Source organism: Leptonychotes weddellii, chromosome X, assembly GCF_054177405.1.
Source record: "Leptonychotes weddellii isolate Sample4059 chromosome X, ASM5417740v2, whole genome shotgun sequence".
Classification (NCBI taxonomy): Eukaryota; Metazoa; Chordata; class Mammalia; order Carnivora; family Phocidae; genus Leptonychotes; species Leptonychotes weddellii.
In genome coordinates, this window is record NC_138385.1 from 22,443,224 (window position 1) to 22,461,403 (window position 18,180).

At 35.5% G+C, this 18,180-nt stretch overlaps 1 protein-coding gene across 7 annotated transcripts in view; it reads right to left on the reverse strand.

Annotated features, from left to right (window-relative positions):
- The window catches only part of STAG2 (STAG2 cohesin complex component), a 133,834-nt gene that overhangs the window by 51,833 nt on the left and 63,821 nt on the right, over positions 1-18,180 (reverse strand). For all 7 annotated transcript variants that reach the window (XM_081808290.1, XM_031038203.2, XM_006742503.3 and 4 more), the window contains exons 5-8: positions 12,684-12,780; positions 8,095-8,171; positions 4,260-4,464; positions 2,018-2,169 (exon numbers count right to left, since the gene is read on the reverse strand). In XM_081808290.1, the coding sequence (XP_081664416.1) occupies positions 2,018-2,169; positions 4,260-4,464; positions 8,095-8,171; positions 12,684-12,780 (531 nt within the window). The remainder of the gene's footprint in view (positions 1-2,017; positions 2,170-4,259; positions 4,465-8,094; positions 8,172-12,683; positions 12,781-18,180) is intronic.

Here is an 18,180-nt window from a genome sequence, read left to right on the forward strand (position 1 = left end):
TTTTTTTTTTTTAAAGATTTTATTTATTTATTTGAGACAGAGAGAATGAGAGACAGAGAGCATGAGAGGGAGGAGGGTCAGAGGGAGAAGCAGACTCCCTGCCAAGCAGGGAGCCCGATGCGGGACTCGATCCAGGGACTCCAGGATCATGACCTGAGCCGAAGGCAGTCGCTTAACCAACTGAGCCACCCAGGCGCCCCAGATTACCCTTTTCTAAGGCTCACAAATTTCCATTGCAAAAAGGCACATAAAAAATCTGTTAAGTAATTTATTACAACACATATCATCTATTATATAACATATATGTTCATATCAAAAAAGCATAATAATATTTCATTATCTTGGTCATTACCATCTGAAAAAGAAAAGTAATGTTAACTAGTGTCTGCTCAAAGAACAAAAGAGGTTTGAGTAAAATAATTTGGTAGAAAGTTACCCTGCTAAATTCTTTTGAAGGAAACAAGGCTCACCTTAAATAATCAAGTAAACATTTCAAAATCTTGGTTTACTTACCTACTCCCATTATTTTCAATTCAGAGTTTGAGAATTAAGACAAAATTGTTTCAGAGTTTGAGAGTTAGGAGAAATATCTTTCTCCCAGTCTAAGTATCAATTAGCTCTTTTATTATGTTCTGCACTTTTGTAAAATGTATTTTTTTCTTTTCATGGATATATTCTTGCATTTCCAAATAATGCTAACAAGGGCGTGCACTTCTTATATTCATTAGCACAGATAGTCAAAGGTACAAGGTGGTCAAAAACTTAACCCTAACCCAGAAGTATCAGTATCTTGTATTTGCACAGGAATTTTAATCTCAAAATCCTTTTACCTATATCCACTCATTCAGTGCTCACAGTCTTAAATTTATGTCTAAGAATTGGGCCATAATTTCAAGGCCTAAGACGTGCATTATGTTTACCCAATAAATCATCTGATGAAATTTAATAACTACAATTAAGAGGAAGAAAGGCCGATTCTTCATTTCAAACTATATGAAAAAGATAAGGAATTTAGGTAGTGGGGAAATATCGACAAGATTTTTAGGCTTTTGTTGAGTCAGGGCATTTTAAAAAGTTATTCACTATCTCAGAAATAACCAACTAAAAATTACAGCTACTACCAACCCCAAGTATGTCAAAATCAAGTAGTAATTTCTGGATTACCATGGCAAATATTACCTCAAATGTATTACTAACATTTTTGAAACATCAGATTTTGCCTATTAGAAATAAACATAAACATCGCCAATATCAGATAGCAAAATACTGTATCACTAATGAAGAAGAAATTAAAATCACAAACACAACATTGAAAGATTTTATTTAGGGTGTGCCCCAGTCGGTTAAGCTTCCTACTCTTGATTTCGGCTCAGGTTGTGATCTCAGGATTGTGAGATGGAGCTCCGCATTGGACTCCATGATGGGTGTGGCATTTGCTTAAAATACCCCCTCCAAAAAAAAAAATATTAAAAAAAAAAAAAAGATTCTCTCTCCCTCTGCCCCTCCCCCTCTTAAAAATATTTAGCATAAGAATGAAAAATATCTTCCTCATTCAAAGTTAAATTTGGTGATCAGTCATGTTAATCAACTGCCACCTATACCACAAAAAAAAAAAGGTAGCGACTGAGAAACCATAAATAACCTGTAAGTTATTTTTCAAAGTAATGTCATATAACTGAAACTTGAATTCATCCTGACAACTAGTTCAGGGAAGTTAGGACAGACATTTTCACAGCAGACATGAATAATACTAAGGCTTAAAACAACTTGTCTGACTGGCCTAGGACCTTACTGAAAGCCTTAAACTCTTCACCCTAGCCTACACAGAAAGAAAATATAAGCAAAAGGTATTGTTGGCATGGACAGTCAACAAAACTAGACATTTAAACAACTTGAAATATTATTTAAATTTAAATCTTTCCAAAAAATTTATCTGATGAACTAGCAACATTATATCGTAATTAATGATCAAAGTTGGTCATGGATAACAGCTCAAATATTCAATACAAAAGTTTACCTCTTTCCGCTTCTGTAGCAGAAGTTCTAGCCTCTCATTGGCTCGTTTTCCAATCATTTTATTCCGTTCTGCCTCATACTGTCTTTGTGTATTATCCATATTAATGCTAAGATTTAGTGCCACATTCACCAAAGCTGTCATCAACTTCATAGCTATTTTTAAACGGAAAATTTTGAAATTAGTCTCACAGATGCAAAAATTTACAATTTACTATCAAATTAAGAGAAATTAAAGACAAGATGGGCTGTTCTGCTTCTAACAGAAAAATACAGCTGCTACAAATGACAATAAATGACAGCTAATGTGTACTGAATACTTAACTGTATGTCAGTTACCTATGTTAAGTATTTTTCATGGATTATCTCCTAATCCTCCCCAAAAGCCCTTAAAGTGAAGTATTATCCCCATTTCATTCATGAGGAAACTGAAGTCCACGGAGATTAAGAAATTTCCCTGAGATTACACAGTTCACATAAGTAGTTAAACCAGTATTCAAAACTAGGTGATCTGACTTCAGACTACACTCAAATCCCACTATTCTAAAATGTGTCCCCTACAATGATCTTTTTCAGAGGTCATAATTCACGTTCTCAGTAAATTTTGGTTCCTATGGCAGTCACTTAGCTATCTTGGTTACTAAAGGGAGAGGGAGCTTGAATGCTTCGTATCAAACTACAATATGTAAAAAATTAGTTTCATCAGTATTTGATTTCCTTTAATTTTACTCTATTACATATCATCATAAAGACAATGGTGAAATTATGAAGAACAGATCTAGATGAAAAGTCAAAGTACAAAGAAAAATACCACTCAATAAAGTGCGTTTTATTACACTTCCTCCAGATCCCCCCACCTTCTGTTACTGAACCCTTGCTCCTGAGACAAGACTGTCTGTGATTTAAAACTTATTAATTGGGGGCGCCTGGGTGGCTCAGCCGTTAAGCGTCTGCCTTCAGCTCCGGTCATGATTCCAGGGTCCTGGGATTGAGCCCGGCGCATCAGGCTCTCTGCTCCGCAGGAAGCCTGCTTCTCCCTCTCCCTCTCTCACTCCCCCTGCTTGTGTTCCCTCTCTTGCTGTCTTTCTCTCTGTCAAATAAATAAATAAAATCTTAAAAAAAACTTATTAATTGAAATATCTCACCATTTTATGCCTTTTTAATTTACTTTAGACTATTTCTCAGATCTGCTTCATTGCGTAAGAGAACACCACAAAACTAAATCTCAATTTGTGGCTATTGGGTCTCTTTAAAAAGGATTCTCAACTTTCTCTTCAGAGCTATTTCATTCCCTCAGCAAACCAATTTGTTATTCTGATGTAAAATTATTCACCTTATGCCATCATACTTATTTTACTTTAGCCACCAAGTTCTTAACATTAAATGCTACCTAAGTTCATAGAGCAAGATCACATTCATATTTTGTGACTTCCAACCTAAAAACAAAAATCCTATAGAAAGATTGCCTGCATTTTTTTTTCCTCCACCTCCTTCCCCCAGATTACCTGCATTTTGTTTTTTGAAAATGGAAGATTTAGCAAAAGTACAGCTTTAATTCTTTAGGAAAATAAAGGAAAAAAATATCCCCACACTTAGAGAATGAAAACTTTTTGTGTAAATCAATATATTCTACCATTAAGGCTTATAATACTATAATAACAATGAATGCCTAGTTGATTTTTTCTAACTCAAACCAAAAAGTACTTATTCAGTAATAGTGTATCAACAATTTTACCTTTACCACAAAGGAGAAACCAAAAGATTTTATAAACACCAACACCAAAAATCACTGTTCTAGAATTGTGTGAGGCTTAAAAATATAACTCATTTCAAAAAGCAAAGAATTTAGCTCAGTCTAAAGTTACTCAGAAACCTAAGAAAAATAAACTTTTGTGGTGTAAAGAGTAATCACCATCCTACAGGGACCATCAAACCAGGAGGAACAGCTCACATCACAGACAAAATAAAGGTCATTAGGACTACATATCCAAAATGACTTAACGGTCTCCCCAAATTTGCTGTCAATATCTGCCCTGATAAAACATCTTTCAAGAATTCAACACATTCCTATCCACCTCTTTTCCCTTTCTGTGGCATAGTAATCAAATAGGAGGGAGGAGAGTGTTCTGTTAGTGGTTACCCTATAAGTAAAATTAATTAATCTGAGTCATGATCATTTCTTTTAATGAAAACCATTTTCATCTCTAACCTAAGGAAATATACAAAAAAAAATTCTAAATACTGACCTGCCAGGGTGCTCGTATGTCGAAATGCTCTGACTTGTGAGTCAGACAATCCTGTAAGAAGTGAAATGACCGTATCCATCATGTACTCATCATATATGATACTATATTGACACTGCCGTACTAATACGCCAATGAATTCACAAAAACTGGATTTGAACTTCTTCCACTGAGGACCAGCCATGGTAAGTGGATAGTCTCCACTATCCTAAAACAAAAATTTTAAAAAGCAATTTCACTTAAAACACATGATTTAACAAAATTTCGCTTGTTTATAAAATACCCTAGGCAGAAGCTGAAAAGACTCCTTTACCCCACCTTTCTTCTCCAATAAATCCTAAAAGTAGGTAGGAGTTACTTTTGAACACATCTGCTCTTTAAGACCAAAATGGATATTATGAATTCAATTTAACCAATAAAAATATATACCAATTACTCAAAGTTAAAAATAAAAAGCTTCTCTCATCAAAGCAAAACATTATACTGATAAAGATATACTTATTGAATCTCCTTAAAACAAAAGCATACCAAAATCAAACCAAAGTTGTATTTTTAAATGGATTCAAAACGATGAAATCATATTTTCAACCAGTCTGATGTATGATTTATAAATAATCAAAAGATTACAATGTATATTTTCATTAGCTTCAAGGACATCAAATAGTCAACAGATATAAACAATGACATACAATGACATAATTTTAAAAAGAAATGGAAATGTAGCTAGTATAGCCTGGAAACACTAGTACTTAAGTATTCTTCTATATAGAGATGGGGCATTCTCCAATGAAGTTACACTGAGAATCGCCATAAATCATTAAAAACAAATCTTTAAATGGGGCGCCTGGGTGGCTTAGTCGGTTGACCTTTGGTTTTGTCTCATAGGTGGGATGGAGCCCCATGTCAGGCTACGCACTCAGAAGGGAGTCAGCTTGACAGTCTCTCCCTCCGCCCCTCCCCCAATCATGCTCTCTCTAAATAAATTAAATCCCCCCTCAAAAAATAAATCCTTAAAAATAAAAACACAGGGCAATACTACATAGAACCTCGAAAAGCAAAAGTTGCTTTGGAGAGTATTCTAGAGACTAAGATCATTTTATTAGTACAGTTGGGCAATTTTTTAAACCACTATATATATACACACATATGTATACATATATATGTAATATAATATGTATTACACATATATGTAATACATATTACATATGTAATATATGTATGTATGTATGTTTTATATATATATATATTTAAGATTTTATTTGACAGAGAGAGCGAGCACAAGCAGGCAGAGTGGCAGAGGGAGAGGAAGAAGTAGGCTCCCCACAGAGCAGGGAGCCCAACGCGGGGCTCGATCCTAGGACCCTGGAATTATGACCTAAGCCAAAGGCAGATGCTTAACCAACTGAGCCACCTAGGTGCCCCCAGCGCCCCCCCCGTTTCTTAAAGTAAGTAGGGGCGCCTTGGTGGCTCAGTACCTGCCTTTGGCTCAGATCATGACCTCGGGGTCCTGGGACTGATCCCTGTGTCGGGCTACCAGCTCAGTGGGGAGTCTGCTTCCCCTCTCTCTGTGCCCCTCCCCCTGTCATGCTCGGGCTCTCTCTCAAATAAAATCTTTAAAAAAATAAATAAATAAAATAAACTCTATGCCCACTGTGGGCTTGAACTTATGACCCCGAGATAAAGAGTTGCATGCTCTACCAACTGAGCCAGCCAGGCACCCCTATTATTTTGTCATTAGAGCAATATTTTTTTTAAATTTTAAGTCATGCTATATAGAAGCTGAACTCTTATTTCTCATCTGAGAATAAGATCCTAATATTCTACAAAAAGGTTCTCTTCCATATTCTCTGACTGAATCATTTAGTGACTACACTGAAATGCATCATCTTAATTGTCAGCAACTTGGTTTGTGAACGCTTTCAAATCAGATTTCAGGATTCTTAAATAGTTGTTTCCTTTTAGTAAAAAGGTTCTCACTAAAACATTTAATATTAGTATGTTAAAATAAAGTAGTCATGTTCCCCGCCCCCTGCCGCCCTCTATCCATAGTTTCACTTTCCACATCTTAGTGACCCCATGGGTCAACCTCCATCTGAGAGCAGATGATCCTTCTTCTAAGGTATTATCAGAAGAAGGTCAATAGTAGCCTAAAACTATGTCACAAGGCCTATGTCATTCCCCTCATTTCATCTCATCATGTAGGTATTTTATCATCTCTCATCATCACAAGGGTGAGTACAGAAGATACTTTGACAGAGAAACTACATTCACATAATTTTTATTACAGTATACTGTTATAATTGTACTGCTTATTATTATTGTTAATCTCTTACAATGTCTAATTTATAAATTAAACTTTATCACAGGTTATGTATACATAGGAAAAAAACAGAATATATAGGGTTTACTACTATTTGTGGTTTCAGTCATCCACCGGAGATCTTGGAATGTATCCCCCGAGGATAAGGGGGGTGCTACTATAATACCATTACTCATAATTACCTCTCAACTACTTGGAGAATGATTAATAGCACTTAGTGATCATCAAAGCCTTTTAAACAACTCTTGTCTTTTAGAATGATAGTTGAAAGCTCCTTCATCAGAGTAAGCAAGAAAAAAATGATCAAGTAAAACTCAAATGGGACAAGAAAGACTTTCTACTTGAAAATTTACAATGACAAGTTTTGAAGAGTAAAACTGCTGGTGCCAGAATGCAGCTGTGAACAAAACAAAAATCCCTGCCCTAAAGGAGCTTACATTATAATAAATCTAAATGTCTTTATTGGTAACAATATTTCAAAGGCATCACTGTGATAAAGGATTCACTCAAGTCTACGCTACTATTTTTTTATTTGTATTCTTCTTATTACTCATACTCAAAATATAAAGGATATATTTTTAAAAGATTTTATTTTCAAGTAATCTCTACACCCAACCACCCAACGTGGGGCTCAAACTCACAACCCCAAGATCAAGAGTCACATGCTCCACTGACTGAGCCAGCCAGATGCCCCCATAAAGGATATTTTAAATAATAACATGTTATTTGTTAAGGGTCCAGAGAGTGGACCCTTAAACAACATGGGTTTGAACAGTACAGGTGCACTTATACACAGATTTTCTTCAATAAATATACCTACAATACTGTAAATTTATTTTCTGAGACCTTATGATTTTCTTAATAACATTTTCTTCTAGCTTACTTTATTCTAAGAATACAGTATATAATACATAGAACATACAAAATGTTAATCAACTATATCAGCAAAGCTTCCAGTGAAGAGTTAAGTAGGCTATTATAGCAGTTAAGGTTGAGGGGAGCCAAAGTTAAATGCATATTTTTGGCCATGTGGGGAGAGAGGGGGTCAGCATCCCCAACCCTCATGCCGTTCAAGGGTCAACTTTACAGTCCTTTTCCTAAGTTACCTGGTTCCCCAAGTATTGACCAAATCTATCTTTAACAATATTCCAAGACATGTTCTTAGGCACTAAATTTTATTTTCTTGAAGTTTTAATTTTTTGACAATAATAATAGCTACCATTTATTAAGTTCTTATTATATACCAGGCACTGTAAAATGCTAAGAAATTTTTCAAACATTACTGAATTAAATCCACAACAGGCTTATGAGAAAAGTATTATTAGCAGAGAGTATTATTCACAGATGATAAAACCAATGCTAAGGCAACAACTTGCCCAAGGTCACTTATCATTTGATTAAATGTGATGCCAAAGTTGTTATGCATTTACACTAATGCTCAGAATTTAAGAATACTTTTAAGGTTAAATCAAGATCAACATGCATAAAATTATCAAAACATTTAGGGTAATAAGTTACCTCATCAAACTCTTCAGTCATTTTTCGAATTATTTCAGAGTTCTGCATATGTCTAAACATTTCTGCTGTGACAACTCCTGAAATTTTCAAGTGTAAGAAGTTAATATACATTGTAGAATGAATAAAATAAAGAGAACTTCTAAGTCAATCTCTTACACTGTTAGTCTCTATCACATTTTTTTTAATTTTATTTTATTATGTTAGTCATCATACAATACATCGTTAGTTTTTGATGTAGTGTTCCACGATTCACTGTTTTCATATAACACCCAGTGCTCCATGCAGTACATTCCTTCCTAATACCCATCACATTTCTACCTGACTTAATCTACTCTTGCCTACAATATGTATACTGGCTTAGCCCCTTTTAATATAATACACATCATCAAGGGTTAGGCAGCACTCAGGGTAACACAATTAAAACTTTAAGGATAAACCTGAAGATAATAAGAAAAAGAGTGATAGGTAGAGTTTACCTATAAGGTTTATTAAGCATTACTATATATATACAGAGCAACTACATCCAATCATCCTCTAAAAGGGCTTCAAATAAACATAAACAGTAATTTCTGCCCATCTGTAATCTAGTTGAAAGTTTAAATAAAGAATAACAAGAACAGGAAGAAGAAAGGGAGGGAGAGAGGAGGGAGGGAGGGAAAATAAAAACTATTAAAGGCAGCATATAAGAAAAGCCCTAATGAGTGACAAGGCCAATAAAGGCCATAGGTCAGATCAAAATAAATAAATAAATAAAATTAGTGTAAGTCAGGTGTTTCACAGAAAAGAATCTAATAAGGACATTTAGAATTTCAAAGGAAGATGGGAAAGGGGAGGAGAAAGGATGCACATTACAAGAAGTAAAAGTTAGCCAGGTAGTGATCAAATATCAGAAAAGGGACTTCTAGAAAAAATTTTAAGGAGACAATGCAGGAAAAAGAGATACATGAATTTCCACTGATAGGGTATCAGATTATTTAAAAAGGAACAAATGTAAAAACTGGATTCTCAAAGCTGTATTTCTATTGCTGGATTACTTATTCCTTGCCAGTCATATTACTATGAATACCATAAATATGAGGCAGGTGCTATAATCCTGGCTTTACTGATGAGGAAGTAAAGGCTAAAGCAAAGAGAAGTCAAAGACCTTGTCTGAGATTATTCATCTACATCATGATGCCACCCCCAAGTAAGATCAACTTCTAGTGGTGCTGTGAAGAGCCCTTACTTACCACAACATAAAAGAACTACATAATTGTTTTAAGATATTAACAAATCTGGAAGAAACCATTTCCCTTGCTAAAGAAGCAACATTCTCAAAAACCTTTTGAAGAGTTTTTTAATTTTAATCAAGTCACGGATATATCTTCAGAACCTTCCTATACTTTACACCCAGGTGCTATAAACTTGGCAAAGCTATAGAAGTACAAGTTATTCAATCCCTGAAATAATTTCTACAAAGTAAATATGTATGAATAAATCTCAAAGCAAACATACTGCATACATTTTGACAACTGTCCATTTCTAAAGCTCCTCTCTCATCTCAGACCATATAACAGCCAGACACCCAAAAATAAGCAGAAAAAAATAGCTGTCACAAACTCCATGCATATAACTCCTGGGGCAGGTGTGAAGGTGCCATTAAGACACCACGCGTGAGCCCACTGCCTTGAAATTGTAGGAGACATGAAAAGAGACTGCTAGGGTGCCTGGGTGGCTCAGTCGTTAAGCGTCTGCCTTCGGCTCAGGTCATGATCCCAGGGTTCTGGGATCGAGCCCCACATCGGGCTTCCTGCTCAGCGGGAAGCCTGCTTCTCCCTCTCCCACTCCCCCTGCTTGTGCTCCCTCTCTCTCTGTGTCTCTCTCTGTCAAATAAATAAATAAAATATTAAGAAAAAAAAAGAAAGAAAGAAAAGAAAAGAGACTGCTAAAAACTGGTAAAATGAAAAGTGACAGATGACCAGGAAAGAAAGAAGGAAACACTGGCCACAGATTCAGCAACCACAAAGCAGTCTGGATCCATTCAGCATAGAGTCAAATATCCCTCCACACCTCAATAGCTGCTGAAGGCAAAACTACAGTAAAATAACTGATGCTCACAATGACAATCCTGAGTCCAAAAGAAAAAAGCTAAAGTACAGTACATATAAAGATGTTTCTAACTCGTTTATAAAAAAATTCAAAATAATTCTAAGTGTTTTTGAAAGTACTTAATGACCTTAACTTTGATTAGATGATAAATTCTCCTTTACGGAGTTTTCTTTATTCTAAAATAAACATTATGACAGTGTTTAAATCTACCTGATAATTTAAGTTTTCAACACCTTCAATTTTTAAAAATCTGGACAACCTGGTATATGACAAAGTATATCCACAGGTTTAGTTGGCAAGCTCCTGATTCAAAAAACAGAATGGTGCCAGAAAAGGAATGAATCTGATAAAGGGAAAATGCTCTAACTATAGCCTTGTTTTAAAACTACAATTCAGAAGCCTAACTAGGAAACTAAACCTGACCGAACTACAGTATAACAGGGAAGACTGAAGATGAAAGTCAGAATTTCAACTCATCAAGTTATTTCTGGCACCTGTTCTGTTGTCCTGCAATCAATCTTCCACTTTCACAGAATCCGAAGAGAAAGGACATGGTCCTTGATTACATAATACAACAAACAGGTACCTGATTGTTCTACTCCAGAAAGATGGACTGGACACAGACAAAATAAAAATACTAGTATATTCTTTCTTTAAAGTGTTAATCTGATTCATCATATTGTCATTATTACATTTCCTTTGAGCAGAGTCAAATTTTCTATACTGATCTGCAGCTACCTCTAGCTAAGAAGTCAAGTAAACTAGGCAACTCTCTAAAAAGAGTTTTCAAAAAAAATTTTTTTCTCAAAACTGACCATATTAATGGCATTACGCAGATCAGACTCAAAACGTTAATATATCTGTCTATCAAGCCTAACATACAGAATATCTAGTATGCATGCTGCACTGAATGTTGTGATCAACCTCGAATAAAATGCATCAGTTCATAAAATGTTGTTTATATGGAATTGTTAAATCACTATATTGTACACCTGAAACTAATATAACACTATATGTTAACTACACTGGATTTAAATAAAAATTTAAAAAACCTAACTGAAAGAAAATCTTTATATACAGTCAGATTATCTAAATTTTACACTGAGCAGAATAATTTTAAGAATTAGGATTTTAATCCTATGCTACTTGGGAGAAAAAGTAATGTGAAAGGAATGTAACTCTTTCAATTTATTTTCAATAAAATGTCCCTTTCAAAGTTAAAAAAATTAAAATAAAAACTCATTTAAAAAATGTTACTTGTTTCACAAATTCCAGTAACAGTATTTTTAAAAGTATTATTGTAGAATTAAAGGAGTAGACATAAATAAATTGTTTCTTGGGACTCTTTTTACAGATTCCTTTATATCATTCTTTAGCATCTTAACTTCTTAGATCTATTTTTTTTTTTTAAAGTCATGGAAGACTTTATTTTTTTTTTTTTTTAAGATTCCATTTATTTACTTGACAGAGAGATAGACAGAAGAGCACAAGCAGAGGGAGTGGCAGAGGGAGAGGGAGAAGCAGGCCCTGCACCGAGCAGGGAACCCGATGCGGGACTCGATCCCAGGACCCTGAGATCATGACCTGAGCCGAAGGCAGACGCTCAACCATCTGAGCCACCCAGGCGCCCTTCTTAGATCTATTTTTAAGCAAACTTCCTTCCTCCTGACTTCTGATGTCCATGTTTTTGGTGCCACTTCCATAAAAAAAATGTAATACTCTTGGGAAACTTTGTAACATTTATTTTCCTGGACATCCTCTTAAATTTCAAGGATGGATCAAGTATTAGGGAGAAACAGAATAGATCAGAACCTGTCCATCATTTTGTCTGAATCATTTACTGATCCAGATCAAGATGTATGACACCCCGCAACTTACGTAATTTTGTCCCCCTGCCAAATGTCTGCACTAAATATTTTTGCCCCAGGGAAGACACTACTGTATTTTATATTTTCCCCACTCCTACTTCAAAATCTTTTTAAATAAGGTGAAAACATTTCCAATAAGACCCCACTCCAAAACTTCTCTTTTTAGGGAAAAAAAGTATAAATTTCACCAATACCTTACTTAACTTAGTTACTTACTTACTTACCTACTTACTTACTTACTTACTGTTATTCATGGCACTTTTAAACTCCCTACACTTTACAATCCCCTGCCACTTGAACCTGTTATCTCTTCATTATCTTCCTCCTCCCTTCTTAATCCATTTCTTTGTTCCTAAAACCAGATGCTCAAAGTGGGAAATGTATCTAATAAAAGTAATATAACAATTATAAATTGCCAAGTTTTTAGTTAATTTTCACACATGAATACCACTGTCTCAACGGAGTTTCTTTCTTACTTTGTTCTTTGTTCCTTTTTCCTTATACATTCTGTATGATTATAATGCAAACAATTCCATATCTTGGCATTATTTTTCCTGAAAAGTGTTTATATTTAGGTGGAACAAAAAGAGACCATTTGAGAACATTCTGCTTCTAAAAATAAATGTATCTTACCTTTACAGCCTGAACACTGAATAAAAAAGTTGATGAGGTCAAGAAGTGCTATATCTCGGTCATGCTTGTATGATTCTATCCAATCATCTACCACCGACTACAGCAGAAAAGAAAAAAAACCATTAGCTTTTGCTAATGTTCTAAGAATTAAGTCTGATTAAAGTCATTAAGTTTCAACACTAAGTGGTATCACATTACTTCAAATTAAATATACATATACTTGTATACTAAAATTTAAAGTTAAATTTTAACAATAAAAGAGAACCAAATTCAGTAAAATATCACCTGGTAACACATAACGATGATCAGTCTTTTGTTCATTTTGCATTAAAAGGAATCTGAAAACTAACTATGGGACCCAACTCTATAAAGTGTAATTACTTATTTCTTAGTGACATTAAGGATATCCTAGAAGATATTAAAAATCATACCCATATTTGACTAAAATAGTGTACTAAATACAAATAACAAATATTAACACTGCAATGGAATGAAAACAAAAATCTTTCTAAAAGATGTAAATGGCTGAGTCAATGAGAAAATGCATTATGAAATTTTTTTCAATAGTGAGCATTACTAGTCCCATGTTAATAACAAAAGTAAATTAATGGCTAAATAAACAATAAGTAGGACAGTTCATGGGTCGGTAGATTTAATACTGTTAGATGACAATACTCTCCAAATATATCTACAGAGTCAATGGAATCCCTATTAAAAATCCAGCTGGCTTCCTAGCAGAAACTGGAAAGCTGATCCTAAAATCCTTATGGTAATGCAAGAGATCTAGAATAATCAAAACAATCTTTTCAAAGAAGCACAAAGTTGGAGGACTCACACTTCCATTATTTCAAAACTTACTACAAAGCTACAGTAATCAAGATAGTACTGGCTTAAGGACAAAAGTGTACATAAATGGAATAAAAATGCAAATGAAAAATAAACTCTCATATTGATGGTTACTTGATTTTTGACAAGGATGCCAAAAAAATTCAATGAAGAAAGACTAGTCTTTTCAACAAATGGTGCTGGGACAACTGGCTATCTGCATGCAAAAGAATGAAGTTGGGAGGGCGCCTGGGTGGCTCAGTCAATTAAGCATCTGCCTTCAGCTCAGGAGGTCATGATCCTGGGATCAAGTGGCTTCGGGCTTCTCCCTCTCCTTCTGCCCTTCCCCCTGCATGTGCTTGCTCACTCGCTCTCTCTCAAATAAATAAAATCTTAAAAAAAAAAAAAAAAGAAGTTGGGAGTGCCTGGACGGTTCAGTAGGTTAAATGTCTGACTCTTGATTTCAGCTCAGGTTACGATCACAGGATTGTGAGATCAAGCCCTGCATTGGGCTCCACGCTGGGTGTGGAGCCTATTTAAGATTCTCTCTTGCCCTCTCCCTCTGCCCCTCCCTCCCACTTGTTCTCTCTCTCAAATAAAAAAGTCTTGGACCTCATCTCATATCATACACAATACTTAAAATGGATCAAAGACTGAAATATAAGAGCTAAAACTATAAAACCCGTAACTAAATCTTCATAACCGTATGTTAAGCAATGTATTCTTAGATATTAGACTAAAGGAACAAGACAGAAAAAATGACTTTCACTTAATCATAAAAGTTTTGTGTTTCAAAAGACTTCATCAAAGATAAGAAAAGCAACCCACAGAATAAGAGAAAACATTTGCAAATCATGTATCTGATAAGGCATTTGTGCTCAAAATATAGAGGCATATCTTGTTTTACTGCGCTTCACAGATACTGTGTGTGTGTGTGCGTGTGTGTGTATTACAAGCCAAAGGTTTGTGGAACCCTGTGTCAATCAAGTCTGAGCCATTTTTTCAGCGGCAGGTGCTTACTTTGTGTCTCTGTCACATTTTGATAATTCTCTCAACATTTTAAACTTTTTCATTATTATTATATTTATTAATGGTAATCTGGGATCAGAGATCTTTGATGTCACTATTGTACTTGTTTTGGGGCACCAAGAATCGTGCCCATAAAAGACAGCAAGCTTAATAAATGTTGTGTGTGTTCTGATTCCCCCATCTCTCTCCCTCTCCTCAAACCTCCCTATTCGCTGAGACACAACAATATTAAAATTAGGCCAATTAATAACCCTACAATGACCTCCAAGTGTTTAAGTGAAAGGAAGAGCTGCATATCTCTCACTTTAAATCAAAAGCTAGAAATGATTAAGCTTACTGAGGAAGGCATGTCGAAAGCCAAGATAGGCCAAAAGATAAGCCTCTTGAGGCAAACAGCCAAGTTATAAATGCAAAGGAAAAATTCCTGCATAAAATAAAGAGTTGTTCAGTGAACATATGATGATAATGAAGTGAAACAGCCTTACTGCTGATATGGAGAATGTTTTAGAGGTATGGATAAAAGAATCAAACCGGCCATAACACTGTCTTAAGCCAAAGCCTAATCCAGAGCAAGGCTCCAACTCTCTTCAATTCTTTGAAGGCTGGGAGAGATGATGAAAATGCAGAAGGAAAACTTGAAGCTAGCAGAGATTGCTTCATGAAGTTTAAGGAAATAAGATGTCTCCTTCACATCAAAGTGCAAAGTGAAATAGTAGTACATGCTGATATAGAAGCTGCAGTAAGTTATCCAGAAAACTAGCTAAGATAATTAACCAGGGTGGCTACACAACAATAAATTTCCAATGTAGACAAAATAGGCTTATATTGGAAGTAGATGCCATCTATGACTTTGATAGCTTCTATGACTTTGATAGCTAGAGAGAAGTCAATTCCTGTCTTCAAAGCTTCAAAGAACAGACTGACTCTCTTGTCAGGGACTAATGCCAACTGATTACTTTAAATTGAAGCCAGGGCTCATTTACCATTACAAAAATCCTAGGGCCCTTAAGAATTATGCTGAATCTACTCTGCCTATGCTCTACAAATGGAACAACAAAGACTGGATAATAGCCTATCTGTTTACAACATGGTCTACTGAATATTTGAAGCCCACTTTCGAACCCACTACTCAGAAGAAAAAGATTCCTCTCAAAATATTCCTGTTATATTGACAATGCACCTGGTCAGTCAAGAGCTCTGATGGAGATGTACAATGACATTCATGTTGTTTTCATGCCTACTAACAAAAAATCCATCACAGCCCATGGTTATAGGAGTACTTTCAAGTCTTCTTATTTAAGAAATACATTTTTGCAAGTATATATATATATATATATATATATATATATATATAGCTGCCATACATGGTGATTCCTCTGACGGATATGGGCAAAGTCAATTGAAAACCTTCTGTAAATGATTCATCATTCTAGATGTCATTTAGAACATCCGGGATCCATGGTAAGAAGTCAAACTATCAACATTAACAGGACTTTAGAAGAAGTTGATTGTAACCCTCATAGATGACTTTGAGGGCTTCACGACTTTCAGCAGATGTGGTAGAAATTTCACTGCAGATGTGGTAGAAAATAGCAAAAGAGCTACAATTATAAATTGAGCCTTAGGGACGCCTCGGTGGCTCAGTCGGTTAAGCATCTGCCTTCGGCTTGGGTCATGATCCCAGGCTTCTGGGATCGAGCCCCACGTCAGGCTCTCTTCTGCTTCTCCCTCTCCCTCTCCCTCTGCCTGCAGCACCCCTGATTTGCTCTCTGTCAAATAAATAAATATAATCTTTCTTAAAAAAAAAAAGAAATGGAGCCTAAAGATGTGACTAAATTGCTGAAATCTCATGATGAACTCTTAACAGATGAGGAACTACTTCTTATGGGTGATCAAAGAAAGTGATTTCCTGAGGTGGAATCTACTCCAGGTGAAGATGCTGTGAAGACTGTTGAAACGACAACAAAGGATTTAGAATATCACATCAACTTAGATGATAAAATAGCAGCAGGGTTAGAGAAGACTGACTTCAATTTTGAAAGAAGTTCTACTGTGGGTAAAATGCTATCAAACAGTATCACATACTACAAAGAAACCATTTGTGAAAAGAAGTCTATCAATGTGGCAAACTTCACTGTTCTCTTATTCTAAGAAATTGCCATTGCCACCCAAACCTTCAGGAAACACCACCTCGATCGGTCATCAGCCATCCACATTGAGGCAAGAGCCTCTACCAGCAAAAAGATTACAACTCACTGTAAGCTCAGATAATGGTTAGCATTCTTTTAGCAATAAAGCATTTTTTAATTAAGGTATATATATAGTTTAGACATAATGCTGTTGCACACTTAACAGACTATAGTGTAAACATAACTTTTATAGGCACTGGGATACCAAAAAACTTGATCTGACTTGCTTTATTGTGGTATTTGCTTTACTGCAGTGGTCTAGAACCCAACCCACAAATACCCCTGAGGTATGCCTATATAAAGAACTCTTGCAATTCAATAATTTTTAAAAGCCAAATAATCTAATTAAAAATATAGACAAAGATTCTGAATACAGCTCTATATAGAAGACATACAAATGGCCATTATCTCATCAAAAGATACTCAATGTAACTGGCCACCAAGGAAATGGAAATCAAAAGATAGCACTCGAGAGGACTGGCTGGCTCAGTCGCTTAAGCATCTACCTTCAGCTCAGGTCATGATCCTGTGATCCTAGGATTGAGCCCCACACTGGGCACCCTGCTCAGTGGGGAGCCTGCTTCTCCCTCCCCCTCTGCTGCTCCCCCTTGCTTGTGCTCTCTCCCTCTCTCTCAAGTAAATAAATAAAATCTTTTTTAAAAAAAGGTTAAACAGCTACCATATGATCCTGCAACTCAACTCCTAGGTATATAATACCCAGGAGAAATGCTCAAAAAAAAAAAACTTGTACGAGAATACTTGTAACAGCATTATTCACAATAGCCAAAAAGTAGAAACAAACCAAATGTGCATCAAAAGATGAATGAATAAACAAAATGGAGTACTATTTGGCAATAAAAAAGAATGAGATTATAATGCATACCACAATATGGATGAGCCTTGAAAACATCATGCTAAGTCAGAGAAACCACTCAAAAAGGACCACTTTTGAACAAATCATATATATGAAATGTCCAGAACAGGTAAATTTATAAAAAGTACATTAGTGGTAGCCTAGACCTGGGACAGGTGAAGAGAAAGTGACTGCTAACAGTCACAAAATTTCCTTCTGGGGTATTGAAAAATATTTTAAAATTAGACTGTGGTGATGGCTACACAACTCTATGAATATACTAAACACCACTGAATTTACAGTTTAAAAGGGTGAATTCTGTGGTATATGAAGTATGTTTCAACATAGTGTTTTTTTTAAATAGGACAAAGCTAAAAAAACATAATAAAAAGCAGCACGGGTGCCTGGGTGGCTCAGTTGGTTAAGCGACTGCCTTCGGCTCAGGTCATGATCCTGGAGTCCCGGGATCGAGTCCCACATCGGGCTCCCTGCTCAGCAGGGGGTCTGCTTCTCCCTCTGCCCTCTTCCCTCTCGTGCTCTCTGTCTCTCATTCTCTCTCTCTCAAATAAATAAATAAAATCTTTAAAAATAAATAAATAAA